At 34.2% G+C, this 18,251-nt stretch overlaps 1 protein-coding gene across 11 annotated transcripts in view; it reads left to right on the top strand.

Annotated features, from left to right (window-relative positions):
• Sltm (SAFB like transcription modulator) overlaps positions 1-18,251 on the top strand; it is a 43,602-nt gene that overhangs the window by 10,587 nt on the left and 14,764 nt on the right. For 3 of the 11 annotated variants that reach the window (XM_020175403.2, XM_020175400.2, XM_074066067.1), the window contains exons 3-9: positions 1,594-1,658; positions 4,204-4,401; positions 5,293-5,340; positions 12,677-12,704; positions 13,997-14,465; positions 15,100-15,149; positions 17,521-17,639. In XM_020175403.2, coding sequence (XP_020030992.2) covers positions 1,594-1,658; positions 4,204-4,401; positions 5,293-5,340; positions 12,677-12,704; positions 13,997-14,465; positions 15,100-15,149; positions 17,521-17,639 — 977 coding nt within the window. The remainder of the gene's footprint in view (positions 1-1,593; positions 1,659-4,203; positions 4,402-5,292; positions 5,341-12,676; positions 12,705-13,996; positions 14,466-15,099; positions 15,150-17,520; positions 17,640-18,251) is intronic. The other 8 variants (XM_074066065.1, XM_020175401.2, XM_074066066.1 and 5 more) reach the window with 8 other exon arrangements.

The raw sequence follows: 18,251 nt of genomic DNA, 5'->3' as shown, positions 1-18,251 counted from the left end.
GTCATTGCAAGATTTTGGTATTATGAAATTTTCTTCCCTAATGTGATAGAAGAATTTAGCACACTCGTATAGTACTCTTTTTTTCAGAAAGGGACATCTTTATTTTCTTTAATAGATTAATAAGGACATTCTGATTAACAGGTTTCCTTAGTCACTTCTACTTTTAGACTTTATGCTTCAGGTAGACTTGATTACAGTGTAAAATTCTCACATAGAAATTAAATTTGATAAAGAAAATGATGATGTTAATTACAAAGTTTAGATTAAAATTTTATGTTTTCTCTAAAATGCACACACCAGCATTCTAAATAGGAAGTTCATACCATACTAAGCCTCACACTTCAGTTCTCATTTGACTCTCACAAGACATCAGGTACTATTTGAGTAGAAGAAAAATGTCTTCTCCCAAACTTGTTTTTCACATTGGAAGGACTAGTGTCTTGTTTCCCTCTTAGCACCCATGGAAAGGGTTTTGAATTGGAGTATGTGAAAGATAGGGACTGATAAGGAAACTAGGGAAAGAGAGATATTTCTTAACTATTTTTTAAATTATTGTTATTGCAACAGCTAAACCCTCACCCTCCAGCCACTGCAGCCTGAGTTAGGTAGTAGCACTATAAGTACCTGTTAGGGGACAAGGAAAAAGTTTATTAGTTGGCCTCTGGAAAGAACATCCATGTACATTTCAAAAGAAATGGGGGGAAAAATGCTTTTTAAGTTTTAAATATTGAAGTTCTAGTGGCTGTGCTTTTTGACAGCATATCTGGTACAGCACAGATTTTTAAGTAAGTTTTTGTGGACTAGACTAAAGAAATTATAGTTTTAATATTGGCTATGTGGAAAACTTTTACAATGTGAATAGCATTTAAAAAAATTACACCAATGTGCAAAGTTTTGAAAATTGAAAGTTGGTCAGAGAAAGCACAACAGGAAACTAAAACAACTTTCATTTTGAAGTCAACTTTCATTTTGAAGTCATTTCTCTTGCATCAATTACATCAGTCATTCTGATGAGTGACCAGCACTGTTTATACTAAGGCTTTTGCAGAAATGCAAAGTTAGCATGAGAGCAGTCAGTGTGCTGAAGGACTTAACTCCAACATGGGGAGGTAAGATGTCCAAGAAACAGTATATGGTAATATGTAATCAATTGATGGATTGTAAGGTGTGAGAATTTTGTTTCAGAGAAAGTTGTTCAAAAGGATTTAGGGAAGGCTTCATGGGAAGAGTTTTGAACTTAGCTAGCAGGTTCTGGTTGCATATAGTTAGTAAAATACTGTTGAAAGATACCACTACTTCTGGTAGAACTGCAGAGAGGATTCAAGTGGTAAAAAGAAAGATGAGTTAAGTTGAGATGGTGGGTTCCTGGGCAGAATTATTGGCAGAGCAAACTTCTGTGAGATGGCATGGCATTGCTGATAAAGTTTTTTTTGTTTGTTTGGGACAGCTATAGCCAGGTGGTTTATAAGCAGTTGGCATTAGCTTTGCAGATGATCTGTGAGTGAAGGGTGATATTGCAGAGTAAACTTGCAATGTTTTTTGCTCTTAAAGTAATCAAATATTGGTTGTTAGCCCATTTTCCTTCTTTCGCAGGAAAAAAACAAGAAGCCGATGAGTTGAGTGGAGATGCTTCTGTGGAAGATGATGCTTCTGTCAAGGTAAAGTGTTAATTACTCAGGTTATGTGTTATTTTGAGCCTAGTATTTTGCATGATGAATTTCATGCATTTTACTTGAACAGTAGCCACTGAAATATATAGGTTAAATAAAGTAATGGAGAGTTATAGAATATCTCATTAACTCATAATTTAGAAATATTTAAGATTTGTTTATGTTTTTTCGTAAATAAGACATAAAGCTAAAAATAATAATGTTTGCCCAGGCCTTTAAGTAGAAATCTGAGACAGGGACCAGGGCAACAGTTACAAGTCAATTAATATGTTAGATCCTGGACAGTGCCACCATGAAGAATATTGGTAATATTTTACCTGCTCATTGCATTTAGGTTTTGCATATAATATACAGGATTTTAGATCGATGTCGACCTTAAAAATGGAGAAAGTGCTGATGTGTTGCTACTTCATGGAGGTCAAATTAAGGAATTTGTTTTGCCCTATAAAGATAAGTAAACTAGATCTTTTTGGTCAAAAAGAATATACTTTAAATTCATGGGCCAGAAAAATAAAGTATGTAAATTTAATTGGGACTGTGGAAATTCTATACCATACTATAGATATAAGGCAAAGTATTTTTAATTATAGTTGGGATTTTTGTTTTGTGATCTACTTACTCATTGTTAGGTCTTAAGTTTTGTGGAATTTGTAGGTATTATTTAATGAGCATAGTTCCTCTCAAATATGTTCATTTCTTCCCCCATATATTCTGCTTTCTTTGTAGTTAGTCCATATTGTCATGTCTCTGGGTTTCTTGTGCTCTACCATGAAGTCTCTTTATATCCATTCACCTACCTCTTTCTTCTACCTCCTAGTTCTCCACCTTACCAGTTCTTTCCATATACCACATCACAGCCTACACTCTGTACCTTTCATTTTGGGGTCAAGCATGGAGAAAAAGAAGCATTTCATTGAGGAGTTAACCTTGAAAGCAGATAATTTTAGGAAATATTTGCCTAGGAATCTATTAAAATTAATGATTGCATGCCTATAATCAGCTTTAATGTGAGCCTTTGAGAACTCTTCAGTTTTGGTACTCTTATCCTTGTCGGTTTATCTTTCATTAGATTCGTTTCTTTATTCTTATTTCCTCCAGTTTTCTTCACTAGTTAAGTGTATTATTAAACAGAAATTACCTACAAGCTGGAAAAATACTGTGACTTATAAAAAAAACCTTTTAATTTTCAAATGTTTTTCAGTTCTTCAGTTCATAAAAAAGTCATTAGATGAAATGACTTCTATCCAGAAGAATAATCATACTGTTTTGCATATGTGCTGCAAAGGATGCCTTTGTGTTATTATTAAATGAACCTGGTGGTAATATATCTGAAGAGCAAATGAGCTTTTTAGAAAATCTCATTGCAATGTATGTTTCTTTTTTCATGCTGAAGTATCAGCATATGTGATATATTTGATAGAAATTAAGTGAATTTATTTTCCTTCTCTCCCAGAGTTGTTTGGGAATTTATACAATAGTGGTGGGTAAATATTATCTACCACCTAAATAACTGAATAATATAGCAGTTATTTCTGTGGATAACTAAGACATGTCAAAGTTGGCACTTCAGAGCAAGCGAAATCCCTCAGTGACTTCCCTTGATCTGTTTTGTTCCTGTTCTAAGATCCTACAATTACTAGCTCCTCCATCCTCAATGCTGTGATGTTCCCCTACGCATACTGTGATGAAATTTGTCAAAGCACAGAGCCCTGCTCTCCCAAGCACTGCACATTCTACAACATGTTCCTTCTCTGTGCCCACCTCCCTTGCTGGACATCTCTTCCTTAACTGCAGTTCAACTACAAATGCTTAATAGTCCTACCCTTGCCCGTTCCCTTTTTAACCCTTTTTAAAAATTTGCTTGATTTATTATAAGAATAAAGGAAGGAATGATTATTACATCCTCTACATAAGGAGGAAACTAAGTGGATTGCTGATTTTATTTCCACTAAATTACCATATATCCATCAATTCAGAAAAGCATAAAGACCTTCCTGTATAGCGCAAATCCCAGCCAGTGTTCCCCTGCCTAATTTCAATTGTGGCAAATACAAATACATTTAAATTAGTTATTTGCATATTTTCAAAGAATAGACATTGATGCAACAGTTGAGAATTCCTTATTGTTAATTATAAGTAAACTTTGTTTTAATACATAAGATTTCCAGGGACTTCAGAGTTACACGATTGCACATGGAGAAACCAAATTATTTCTTTGTAGCCACATCTTCTGCACAGCTCTTAGAATGTGACTTGGTAAATATTAAATAAAAAACTTGGAATAACTTGAGTAGTAATTCACTTAGGTTACATTTTAGTGCACTCATATTCGTGGTTTAAGGATCTTGGTATTAGACCTCCTCTATTTTAAAAGATACAGTTAATGTGAAAGGTAAAATTATTGACCTTTAACTCTGGGAATAATATCAGAATACAGTCAATTTGACAGACAGATGTAAATTACCAAAAACATTTGGTGGCTAGCCTGCACTGCTTTGCCTCTAGTTGTACCAAATTTTCTTACCATTAAAAGGACTGTGAATTGGAGAGTCACGAGGCACATGAACAAGATGGAAATGATGAACTAAAGGACTCTGAAGAATTTGGTGAAAATGAAGAAGAAAATGTGCATTGCAAGGAGTTATTTTCTGCAGAAGAGAACGAGAAAGCTCCTGAATTAATAGGGGCAGAAGCAGTAGAAGATATAGAAAAAGAGGACATCGAAAGTCAGGTCTTTAGCCAGTTTTGTTAAAACATGATTCAGATAAATTAAATTTTAAGTAATAAATTTTTTTTCTAGTTCAATTTGGTAGTCTTATAATTTACAAAAAATTTTTAAAGTTACTTATAAATTATCCAGAATCCTAACCCTCTAAGGTGACCTTTTTGCGTTTTGCATATCTCATAGTATATATTTTTACAGAAGTGTGATCTTAGCATAATGCTATTTATTTTATATTCTTTTTTTACATAACACAGCTAATGACTTCATAATCCATAATCCATGTGTCATACCATGATTTGTTAGGCTACTTTCTATGTGCCTTAACAATTAGTCCTATAATTTTGGACTTTTATGTTTTAAGGTTTTTTGTTCTTTTCCTATGCCACTTTGAGTGTGCAGTTTCACTCTGATTTTGCCAACATTATAGTAGTAGGCCCCTCCTCCTCTCCCACTTCTGTACATTAGTAGATATAAAAAGTTACTTTAATACAAATGCATTTTTTAGTTTATTATCAAGGGTGAGAAAATTAGGAAAGTTTAATTGTAAAGCAAACAACTTTTTTCAGATCTTTGCTTTGAGATACACCATTTGTCCTGCTCCGAGGTATATTAGTACTTCAAGAAAATCAGTAGATTAGGGAAGTCAGTGCTGTTGATATTCATGCTTGAAATGTTTCCCTTCTGTCTAGCCTGATAAATGCAGGTCTCAGGATTTTTCTAATTCTGTAGTAAGAAGACTAATTTTTCATGTTGGCATTAAAAATTGCAGTCTGAATTCTTAAGCATTAGTTTAGTATCAGAACATGAGGCAAATGACAATCAGGTGTAAGCATCAAAACCTTCTCATGTTACTGAGATATTTTGTAAAGCAAAGCTATTGTATACCCTTTTACTTAGGAAATTGAAGCCCAAGAAGGTGAAGATGGTATCTTTCTTACAGCCCAAGTAAGTTTACATTTAGTCCTATGACTGTGATATTGTGGGTGGAAGGGCTTGGAAAAACAATCTCATGCTGAGTTCATAATCCTTTAACTCATAGAACTGCCTTTAATTTAATACCGAGTTTATACGTGGTATGTACAAAATACTTCAAACTGTTGGCAGCTGGAATCTGTTGCCACAAAGGTAATTAGGAGTTTTTATGAAGTTTCTATTATTGTCAGAGTTAAAAAAAAAGCTCCATCCTTTCTCTAAAATAGTATAGACTCAGAAGACTATTTGAGAAGTCTGTAATCTTGATATTTTTCATGTCTCTTTGGTATAAAATAATTTGAAAGTACTAATATCCTTGTCAAAGCTTTATTTAAATTTTTGTTAATTTAACATTCCTAGGATGAGCTCAGATAAAAGTGAAAAAAAAATGTTCTCAATATTTACATGGTATTTGTGTTTGGAAAATGACCACACTTCAGTGTGATAGAATTTATTTTTAGTATATGTGATATACTTTGTGTACATTTTAAAGGATGACTTACAGATGGTATAAACAGATGCAGTCCAATTTTTACACTTTTAAAAATTGTCCTGTGTCTTTTTCTCTCATTTATTCTCAAGAACTCCTTGTTATGTGCCCTCTTGAAGTACTACACTTTCAAATAGGATGCGATTTAATAGATTTAAAAAAGAAGAGTGTTCAGGTCTGGTTCCTGAGAGAGGAGTGGCACATTGCACAGACTGCTTAGCGTGTGGCCTCTGCTCATGCCGCCTTTTCTGCAGTTCTCTTGCCTTTAAAGTGCGGACTAGCCACAGATGCCAGTGAGGTAGTGTGCTGGCTCTCTGTGTTACATTTCTGGAAGAAATGTTTCCTATGACTTGGAATAGTCAGGAAGGAACTGTGAGGACTGTGAAAGTCTATAGGCTTGTTCGCCATCCTATTCTCAAGTAGGTATGTTCATTTCTGCATGATAATAGAGGAGAAAGATTAGCTTTCAAGCTGAGGGAGTACTTTTGCCATTACTGATTTGCTGAAAGGTAGAATTAACCTCTTGATATTCTTTGGCAACTAGCTTTTTAACTTCCACTAAGTGCCTCTGCTACAGTTGTACAGGTTGTGAGTTGTGTGATGGCATCATATCTGCAGATTCCTTACATCACAAACTACTACAAACTTTTTAACAGATGGAAATACAGTATCTTGAGGAACGGGTTTCTTTTTCTAATTTTCACACATATTCATGAATAGAGACATCCTTCTTGTTCCAAGAAGTGGGAGAACAGTTTTCTCTTTTCAGAGGGCAGGGTGTGTCCATACCAAAAGATAGGGAAGCTACATCTTTAGGGAGGTAAAATATCCATTTCACTGGATGTGGTGGTGCGCACCTGTTATCACAGAACATGAGGGGGGAACAGGAGAGTCTAAGTGAAAGGCCAGCTGGAGCTACATAGCAAGGCCTTGTCTCAAAAATAAAAAAACAAAACGAAATAGAATGACCTTTTTCCTCTTTAAAAATAATGTATAGTGGAACACTTAGAAACGTCTAAATGTATCTAAATTCTACTATGATCTAAATGCTTCCCCAGTATGTTACTATATGCATTAAGGGATGCTACATAGAGTATGAATGTGACCATTAAACAGTATTGGCTTATCAGCACATGGCCAATCTTGTTTCCTCAATATCTCCATTCACTTCCCCCTTCTATAGTATTTTGAAACAACTCTAGACATCTTTCCCTTAAATTTTCAGTATATATCTCTAGAAGAGAACTCTTTCATATTGTATATTAGCATTCCTAATGTAATACTGTTATTATAACTAAATATACAGTATTTAAATGTTCATTCAGCTATGGGCTTTTTTTTTTTTTTTTAATTTATACCTCTTGTTTGAATCCAGATACGAATATGACTTATATTCATTGTAATTGATTGAAATGCTTATTAGGTCTGGGTTTTGTTGTTGTTATTGTGTGTTGTTTTTTGTTTTGTCTTTGTGGTGGTACTGGGGTTTCAATGCAGGGCTTCACACTTGCCTGGCAGGTGTCCTGCCACCAAGCCACGTCTCCAGCCCTTATTAGGGTTTTTTTAATCTATAGATTTTTCCCTCCATCTTAGTGTCTCCACTATTTTATTTGTTGAAAAATTTTTGTTGATTATCCTATAGAGCAGGGGATGGCAGTCTATCTTAAAGGGCCTGATCATAAATGTTTTAGTCTTTGGTAGCCATATGGGCTGTCAGAACTATTCAATTCTGCCAATGTGGTGTGAAAGCAGTCATAAACAATACATAAATGAATGTGTCTCAATAAAAATATTTATGAAAACAGGCATCTGCTATAATTTGCCAACTCCTATAAGAACTTCCAAAGTCTAGATTTTGCTGGTTACATTTCTGTGGTGTCTTTCAGCATTTTCCTCTCTTTATTGTATTTATTATAAATTGGTAAGTTGGTTATAGGACCAATAGGTTCACTATCAGATTCTGGGTGAAACTGTCTGCTCCCCCTAAAACTTACTTCATTAGTAGTAAATGTTCTTTCACTTGGATGCACATAGTTGCTGGTAGTATTTTTTCCTGGTGGTACCAATCTTTGGTGACCCATACACCATTAGGAATTGCAAAGTGGTGATAGTCTTATTCTATCATTTCTTCTTTATTAGCTGGAATGTTTATAGGAAGAGAAATGTTCTCCTAGTCTATTGTTTGGTGACCTAGTAGTATCACTTACAAAGGAAAGCCAGGATTTAAGTTTGATTTTTTTTTTTCCTTTTTATTTACCAGTTTTCAGAATAATGAGCTGGTTCATTAGCACTCCCACAGAGACCAGTGAGTTTTTAATTTTTTTCTCCCATCCCCCTTAGTTTTATTTTGAACTCATGGATTTAATATGTTTAATGCATGTCAGTGTCAGTCTTTTGTTGTCATTATCCTTAATACTCAAATTGTTCCAGTATTCACTAGGGACAGTGTCTTCAAGTTGACTCTTGAGTCCTTTTAACATGACTTTGTAGTCTGATTCCTTGATTTTTGGTATATCCATTTCCTTCTCTACATCCATAATTAGCATTTATTTCTTTACTGATAAATGATATTTCAGGACAACAATCTGGGTAATGGGATGTGCCATTGTTACTGAGCTGCTAATTGTTTCTAGGCTTTTTCAGTATCCATACGAGAGAATGTTCGGGGGTTTTGTTTTAGGATAAAAATTGATACTTAGTTCATATGGCTACTTAATCATTACCTGTTGGCTCACAGTACACACGAGGTATAACCACCAATATGATTACTGCCAATTTCTTAGTTTTTTTCCCAGTTAGATTTGTCATGAGGATACCCTACTAGGGATGAACAAATTCCTGCATTTTAGATGTCTTGTTCTGTATGATTATATCATCAACTAATTCATATTTTGGTTAATTTGTTTCATGTATTTTCAATACTTAGTTAATGCTTTAAAATTTTAATCTGTAACTTCTTGTTGAGTCTATAATTATTTCGAAATAAAAAGTTAGAAATTTCAATCTAATTTTATAAATGCTTAAAATATTTACGATTGCAAAATTAAAGGAATGAGACAAGGTATGTAATAAAGTCTCCATCCAGTTCCCCACTGTTCTTTTATCAGTAACCTTTTAAACATTCATAATTTATTCTTATATTTACTTGCTTTAGAACTACAAATACGAATTGTATATGAGTAAGGATATATCTATTTCAAACTAATTCTTAGGTTTTGAGTTGAAACTTAAAGCTTTAAGTGTTAGCCCCTAGACAGTGTATTATACTAGATAGAATTTGGTAGCTTGATGTATCAGTTCTAGATCCTAGCCCATAGAACATGTGCAGTTATTTGCAGTATTATAGCTTGAAGCTTTCAGTTACTTGAGAATTTCTGATTTTTTTTTTTTCCCAAAATGTTCTTATTTGCTAGGGCTTTAATACTTAAAAGTTTCCTTTGGTCGCAAGAACCTCTTCATTCTCCTGTGATCACACCATGTTCCTTCCTTCTTTGTTTGCTTTTGCCCCTAATGTTTTTCTAACGTGAAGGGGGGCCGTCTCTTTTTTGACCTCTGTGTACCTCCGGAAGCCAGATTTACCTCTTGTCTTCTCCTTAAAGCTGTCTCCAGTGTCTTTTGTAGGTAGTGCTTTACTGTTTTCAGAGAACATTCTGCATCCATTATTTTATTTTATTTTATTTTGCATCCATTATTTTAATCCTTGATATGTCTTATATCACATGTGATAGGTTAAATTTGTATAAATGGATGGCATCACAAAGTTAGTGTTTTAAAGACAGGATGAACACTTAGGTCTCATGATTACTTTTCACTAAAGAACTCAACGTTAGTGAAAGTTTTCTGACTTCTATGGTACTTATACAGTGCTGAAGTTAAACCCTGCAGAATGAGTAGTGTCTTTGTATTAATTCAGTGAACTCAGTTAAACAAATATTTATTAAGTGCTTATTTATCTGTCAAGATTTTGTATCTTTAGGATGTTTAGTATATTGCCAGATAGGTGGCAGGCAGTTACTGGTTTAAAATAAAATTATTTTGAAGGCTTATTCAGTCAGACTGAATGTAATGTTTACAGGTAAAAGGTCTTCTTAACACACATGTCCCTTTTATCACAAGATCAGCCCTAGGGGATGGCAGTAGTAGGATGTGTATGTAGTAAACATATTTTCAGTTGGTTAACTGAAAAATAAGTCTTAGACTTGACTTTGTCTCTTAGTAGTCATTACCATACCTAGGATGAAGTGAAAGTAGGGGAGCTTAGTGTTAAGTTTTTTAGCATTTGACTAAGATAAACAATATGAGTACTCAACCTTCTAGGTCATTTGCTTCATCTCATATATGAAATATATTTTTTCAAGATAAACCCCAAAGTGACTTGTTATTTGGTGGGACCAGGGTTTATTCTCAAGGCTTTGTGCTTGCAAAGCAGGCATTCTGTTGCTTGAGCCTACACCTCCAGTCCATTTTGCTCTGGTTATTTTCAGAGATGGGGTCTCATGAACTATGTGCCTGGGTTGGTCTGGAACCATGATCCTCCCAATCTTAGCTCCCAAATAGCTAGGATTATAGGAATGCTCCACCAGCACGTGGCTCAAAGGTGGCAAATTTAAAGGAATCTTTTCAATGGGAGGATTATTTCCAAATAAGTTGTATATCTGTGCATATATAACTTCCCATTGTCCTGTATTTCCTGATTTGTTTCCTTATTACAGAACATCTGGGGCCTATTTAGGACTTTGATTCAACCTTTCTAGTGCTGTGCTTTCTGCACATACTGCCCAGTAAAATGAGTATGTGCTTCTATGTGTGGTTAGTCTTTTCTGCTAACCCTAGTTGTTACTGTGTTTCACCTCCATTTTAATAGGCTTTGTTTCTTAGAAGTTGGGTAAGACCCTTTCCTGTGGGCATTTAAGGATACGTAATAAGGCTAGTGTAATCACTATGTGGAGAGATTTGTGCTTAATTTTACTTAATTTTATTTTTAAAAAATGCAACTATTTGGACCTTTTTCTTGAACCTATCAATGTTGCACCTTTAAAAGAATTTGTAAGGCTGCTGGCATTACAAATAGATAACAGAGTGAACTTGCATTTTTCAAGTTCATTAGTTCTGCTTTTAAGTAAGCACTAAGGTGTCCCAGTTTATTTATCCCTTCAAGATAAATTAGTAAAGAGTTTGAATGTAAAAAAAAAAATCTAAACTTAAAGTATAACTCATCCTTTGCTGCCTTTGCCAACCACTCTACCCAAATGAAAACATTTCTCTTTCCACTGCAAATGATGTAGGTTAGAGGTATGATTAAAGTAAATTCAGGTACAGCAATTTATTAAATTCTTAGAGTGCAATATAAGATATTTACGTAATAATAGAATGTACGTTGTTTTCAGTTAATGATTTACTTGTTTTGGACTACTTTACTTCCTAAGCTTTTGTGGCTTAGATTTTAAATATTTTTAGTTTTCTTCATGTTACTTTAGTGTGTAAAATAATGACTCATTCCTCGTTCAGTGCACTTACATGTTAATTAAGTAAAAACATTTAAAATGATTTTTTTAGAAATATGACTGCAGTCCAATGTAATTTTGAACACATGGTAAAATATTTGACATTTTAAGGAAAGCCTGATTTTATGAATCTAAAATTCGTTATGAACATGCTGCTTAAAGTTACATTTACATTTAAATTTTTGCTTTAAGTCTCCTTTTACTGTGAGGCTGTCATTCTAAGGCAGTGGCAGCTGAGCCCAGGACCAGCAGCATTAGAGTCACCTGGAAATTTGTTACGAGATGTATAACTCAAACCCTGCTTCAGTCCTTTTGAACCAGGAGTGGGGACCAGCAGTGTGTTGTAACAAGCTCTCCAGGGGATTCTGATATCTGCCCCATCACTGCTTTAAGGCTTTGTACGTGGTAACTTACACCACCTGACTTAAAACAATCTGCCTCTAAAATTAAAAACTGAAACATTCCTGAGGATTTTCATTTGAGACTTTAACCCATATTACTTTACTTTTTAATGGTCTTAGATATTTGGGGACATGTTGATTATCTTGGTGTGACTACTTTAGTAAATTTTGTGCTGTTTTCTCAATAGAGCAAAAAAAAAAAAGATTTTTTCCCTTTTCTGCATTCATCTTTTCAAACATGTACTTAATTTTAGATTAAGTAAAAATTTGAACAATTTAAAAATTAAAGCCATTTAAAATATAAGTGGGTTTCTTGTTTTGGTTACTTATAGCACAAATGCTGTTTTCTTGAAGGGGGGACTGGCTATAAGTACACCTGTGGCAGCTATGAACTCATTTTTAACACATAAAAAGAATGAGTAATTTGAAACTCACTATAGTCATCCTTCTTATGTCTGAAATGCCTAAAAAGGGAGGGATTTTTTTATTTTGTTTTCAAGCCCTTGAAAGTGTGTTTACTGGTTATACTTCTGATGTTATTTTGAATAATATACATTAAAAGTACCTGTGAACTGAATGACAAAATGATCAGATTAGTCTTTTTATTGGCAGCTCTTTGGTATGAGTATATTTGGAGTACATAAACTAGCTTTGAATAATGAAACTAAACATTCTCTTGTTTGTTAAAGTACTCAGTGGCAGATTTGCCTGTTCTTTTCTAAAATTGTATGTGCTTGGCTTATGCTGCATATCTAAATGGGTACTGGTTCTGACTGGGCTGTCTTATTAGTGATAAGTATCCCTAGTTAACATTATTACATTATCCACCAGTTTAACTTGACTAATTATGTGCTATTACTAAAACCTAGTTTTATGTGAATTCATTTTACATTTGATTGTTCTTTGAATTTCAGGATGGTGAGGAAGAAGAAAATGAGAAAGGTATGTTTGATGCTAAGTAGAGTTTAAAAATTTCTGACATGTAGAAAAGTAAGTTACATGAAAATAAAGTATTCCTTATTTGAACTCTTATTTTTGAAATGAATTTATTTTCGAATTTATCAATTTAGTGACTTAAGTTAGAATCTTGATTTAATTTTTCAATTGGTTTTAATTTTCTTTTGAACACTTATATAGTACGTATAAGTACTAACTTAATAGTACATATCAGTTACTGTAGTGAACATTGTCATATGTCATTTTAATCTAATTTTAAAAATCTAGCATACGGTAAGTTGATTATATCCTTAAGACTGGTGGCACTGCAGTAACTCATACGTGCTTATTGGAGAGTCTCAATGAGTTTTGCCATTAGCCCTAAAAATGGTGACTGACCAGGAAACTGACTTTGTGTTTGCTGCTTAGACAAACCTTCATATGCTCTTCCTACAGTTTTCGTAGTTAGGAGAACTATTTCATCTAATATAATTACAGGGACAACAGTAGCAATACATGTGGTCACTATGAGGTTGAGTTCTTGGACAGTAGTCAAAGGATCCTACTTTGGACTAGAAAGGGCATGGAGCAGTCTTCTAAGCAAGACAGAATAAAGAGCCTAGAAGCAATAAAGAAGTAAAGCTATTGACTGAAATCTCACTACCTGAGGCCTATCTGTCTTGTGGGAATGGAAGACATCTTTGAAAACAGTAACTACGGACTAACTGGACAGGATGAAGACCAGAAACAATCAACTTCGTAGATGTTTTGGAGCAGGAGCATCCTCGGAGCCTTCCATGACAGCTTTCCATCTGATTCTGGACTACCCAGGAGTTTTGAAGAGTGAAAAAGATGGGGCCCTGAAATACTTTGAAGACTGATCTTCAGACTGTGACCTTCCAGGAAGTCACCAAAGGAGTTGTGAAGGTCACAAGGGTTAAATCCCAAGATGATTCGAACATTGAATAACAAATCTGCATATTTGTCACTGTCACAGGGAGGAACAAATCTTTATGCCATTAACTTACAACCACAAATGAAGAGCTGGTATCTTCAGGATGGAAGCACTTTCTCACTGTTGTTTGGTGTTTGTATGTAGAGATCATTTTTCCATGAAGAATAAGTGATCCTGGGTAAAGGATTGTTTATATTAGTTAATACCCTTGTGTTTCTTCCCCCTAACCTTCCATCAGTGCTAATAATTGGCTTTCTATTTTCTAGGTCCTATTCTAGCTTATGAATATGAAATTGTTTAAACTTCTTGTTTTGCCATATTTATTCCTGTTAAATCCTCTTAGATATAGCAGGTTCTGGTGATGGTACACAAGAAGTATCTAAACCTCTTCCTTCAGAAGGGAACCTAGCTGAGGCTGATCACACAGCTCATGAAGAGATGGAAGCTAATGCGACAGTGAAAGAAGCTGAGGATGACAACATCTCGGTCACAATCCAGGCTGAAGATGCCATCACTCTGGATTTTGATGGTGATGACCTCCTAGAAACAGGTAAAAATGTGAAAATTACAGATTCTGAAGCAAGTAAGCCAAAAGATGGGCAGGACGCCATTGCACAGAGCCCGGAGAAGGAAACCAAGGATTATGAGATGAATGCGAACCATAAAGATGGTAAGAAGGAAGACTGCGTGAAGGGTGATCCTGTCGAGAAGGAAGCCAGAGAAAGTTCTAAGAAAGCAGAATCTGGAGATAAAGAAAAGGATACTTTGAAGAAAGGGCCCTCGTCTACTGGGGCCTCTGGTCAAGCAAAGAGGTTTGTCTTTCTATGTCAGTTCTTTACGATACTGAATTCCAGCATTCAATAAGATCACTCTACATTAAGGGGGTGGCTTCAAGACCATGTACAGTAATTAGTGTCTTATGATCCTGCCTATAATATTTTTGATCGTCATAAGTTACTTAAAAAAAGTCAAGATCTTCATAATATGCAGTGTGTCCTACTGATTGCATTGTCGAATTGTCAGCATATATTTGGTTTTTTTTTTTTTTTCTTTTTGGTTGTTTTTGGTGTTTTTTTTTCAAATTGACAATTTTTTGTGTTTTATTTTTAAAAATCCTTGTGATGATGGTTAATGAACAACTGTCAGTTCTAAGAACACAAAATGAAGTCAAGTCCCAGTCCTGAAATCTGGAGAAGATGGCCATATATCCACTGAATAGAATTGTCAGAAAATCTAGCTCTTCAGGCATCTTGGGGAGAATCAGTACAAGATCCTAAGGGAGTCATTGTTCAAATAATCTAAACTAGGCTTTTGGAATTGTTACTTTGTATGAATAGCACTAGTTTGCAATATGGTCGATATGAATCTGTTCGATTTTTGTTTTGTTTTTTTGTTTTCTTTTTTTTTTTTTGTTTTCAATATTCTTCTGGTGATTTGCCTCTTTAGCTCTTCAAAGGAATCTAAAGACAGCAAGACATCATCTAAAGATGACAAAGGTAACGGATTTTTTTTCCCTGATTATTTCAGTGATAGCAACGCATACTTTCCGCTAAAAAGTAATAGTTGTCTGGTGTTTTCTTTGACATGTAGTCTTTAAAATTTTCATGACAGATGAAAATTTTTGGATGGCCTTTATGTTACCTCTGGTGCTAGAGTATAGTAAACCCTGTGATTAAAGCATTACTCTTTTAACTGCTTATTTTGTGAACTGGCATTAGTATGTTAAAAGTCCATTTGCTAGGAAATATATTGTGTTCTAAGCAACTATATCGAATATTCATAGATTATTTCATTTTCTTACATTATAATTTCAAAATTTTTTTATTCAGTTGCAGTGGTTTGAACACTATATACAACCACATCTGTTTCCTCTTCTGTCTGGGAGAAAATATGAATAATAATAAATAATACTTGTATATTTGTGAGGTCTAGTATTTAAAAGAAAATCTAATACTTGGTTTTACTTCTGTCATTTTTTTAAACCAGGGTAGGCATCTGTGAACATAGTCACGGTCCAGTATTTTAATGTTTCACAGTTTATTCCCCAATTTCACTTATTTTGGATTGGTGGTTGTCTTATATAGGAAAGTAATTTTATTTTAAGTTGCTGTAAGTTTTAAGGAGCAATATTTGATTGCTTTTGCTGTTGGGAAATCTCTGGTTATCTCATGCCTATCTACATGTGCTATGACTGCTTGAAAACACTTGCTTTCTACAAAGCATTTAAGATAAAATATATCATTCAGATAACTCTAAAGGAGGATTATACATGTCCTCTATAATGTATTTAATATGTTTTGTTGTTAAGTTTTAACAGTTATAAATTGTAATGATTTGAGTTAGTAATTAACAATTACATTACCTACATCTTTGCATAAGATAAATTTCATCTTAAAGGATGAAATTTAAAGATTTAGAAGCTTAGTAGAGAGAAAGTAGGGCTCCAGAAAACATAGGGGTCTTAATTTGTTGTGAAGATTTGAGACTTAGCTCTGAATACATCAGTGTGAGAGTTAGAGAAGAAGGGACCTGGTCTCTCACATTCATTTTTAAAGGACCATTCTGGAATCTGTGTGGAAATAGATTCCATGAGGATAAGTGGAAATCCAGGAGGGCAGATTATCCAAGATATTGCTAGTTGATGCATGATCTTAACTTAGAAAATGATTTCTAACAATAAAAGTAATTATGTAAGGCAAAAAAACCCTGAGAAGCTTAGTAGTCTTGGACAAATAGTGCCTTCTTAACATTAAATTTTTTTTCTATAATTAGATAAAGCACCTAGGCCCAAATATTACTGGTAAAAAGATATGCAGATTTTAGTTAACATTCATAAAATTTAAAAAGAGCTTTTAAATAGAAAAGCATCAACCATTAAAATTTAAAATAATTGAGTCAAGTATGTGATGTTTCCTCTCCCTTAAGTCTACACTGATGTAGATTTTGAACTGCTAACATTTATGTCATGTAACTTTTTAAAGCACTGAATTTAGAGATTGTTCCTTCTATCACAGCACATTTAGTAAAAGCATTAAAGAGTGACTGAGTAGGCTTGTGTTCTCAGAGTTGGCATCTGTATGTATGAAACCATAATTTGTGTGGAAATAACACAGAAATGATTCATGTAATCATTTACCCTTTCTTAATGATTTTGAGATCTCTGGTCTTCAGTTCTTGTGGTTGTTTTAAAAGCGTTTTTCCCCCTTTATTAGATCCTGAGTTATCCAGCTATATATAGTTCCATTTTCTCTTATCCTTTCTCTTATACAGAATGAAGAATGGATAGCCAATCTCATTAGTCATTTAAGTTATTAAAGAGTTTATCCCTTTCTCTGACTTTTCCCTCTTCCACTCCAGTTTCTCAAGATCTGAGGCCCACAACAGATAAGCCCTTAAACAGTGTGTTCATTCCCTAGAGGACTGCTTCCTGTTGCCTGTGTGTAGTACGGTGGTAGAGTATAAATTATTAAAACATGACAGAAAAAGTCTAAGGCATTTAGTTGATTTTCATCCACTTTGACATAAAATGTGCACAATAGGAAGCATACAAATACTCAGATTTTTAAATTTTTTTTTCCGTTGGTCCTGGGGTTTGACCTCAGGGCTTTAGTGCTTGCAAAGCAGGTGCTCTATGGCTTGAGCCATACCTCCAGTCCACATACTCAAATTTGTTTCCTCATTAGTTATATATTATTCTATTTTATTTTAGTAATAGCAAATTCATAGAATTTTTAATACAGTAAAGTCATAGTGTCAAAGTGAAATGAAAAGATTTTATAACTTTATAAAGAGTGTAATCCTGATAAGTTGGCAAATAAAATAGTTTTAGTAAGACTACTTAAACATCTGATGTTTAATCTGTTCTAGGAAGTACAAGTAGTACTAGTGGTAGCAGTGGAAGCTCAACTAAAAATATCTGGGTTAGTGGACTTTCTTCTAACACCAAAGCTGCTGATTTGAAGAACCTCTTTGGCAAATATGGAAAGGTACATTCTTTTTACCTTTTAACCCACCTTTCTAGTATCTGCATTTCAAACAGAAGTGGTATTCAAAACAGGGTTGTATAAATAAATTCTAACTTTTGTGTCTCTTAGGACTGTTAAAGGCACATTTATTGAGTTCTGAGGTGATGGCATATTGGGGTTAAGGGTTGATGGTAGTTTCATTTCATCTCACTTTCAGCCCTGATGATCTTTGTATTCCAAAACTTGAACCCATTTTAAGCCAAGAACTGAGTTTTATTCCCCCAATATCTAGCAAAGGATCTAGCACATTTGCTGAGGCTAATTTGGCCACCTTGAAATTATAGTAGGGTGATATTAGGCAGTAGAATATCTACATTGGAAGAAAATACCCCTCAATTCCATTCCAGTGTTAGGAGAAAATGTAAAACTCTGCATTTTTCTGTATGTGTGCATTTAAGTAATTAGAAAATGTCTTGCGTGCTATGAAGGATAAGTGTGGGGTGTTTGGAGAGAAAAAAGGGGGCTTTATTTTGGTTCATTCGTCTGGGAAAATTTCTCTGGCTTTTAAGAGGAGAGACCTAAAGAAGAAAAATAGTATACAAAGAATGTTCAGTTAATAGCTGTTACATTGAA

The sequence above is a fragment of the Castor canadensis genome, chromosome 2, assembly GCF_047511655.1.
Source record: "Castor canadensis chromosome 2, mCasCan1.hap1v2, whole genome shotgun sequence".
Taxonomy (NCBI): Eukaryota; Metazoa; Chordata; class Mammalia; order Rodentia; family Castoridae; genus Castor; species Castor canadensis.
The sequence above is the reverse complement of the archived record's forward strand: the minus strand, read 5'-3'. Positions and strand labels throughout refer to the sequence as shown.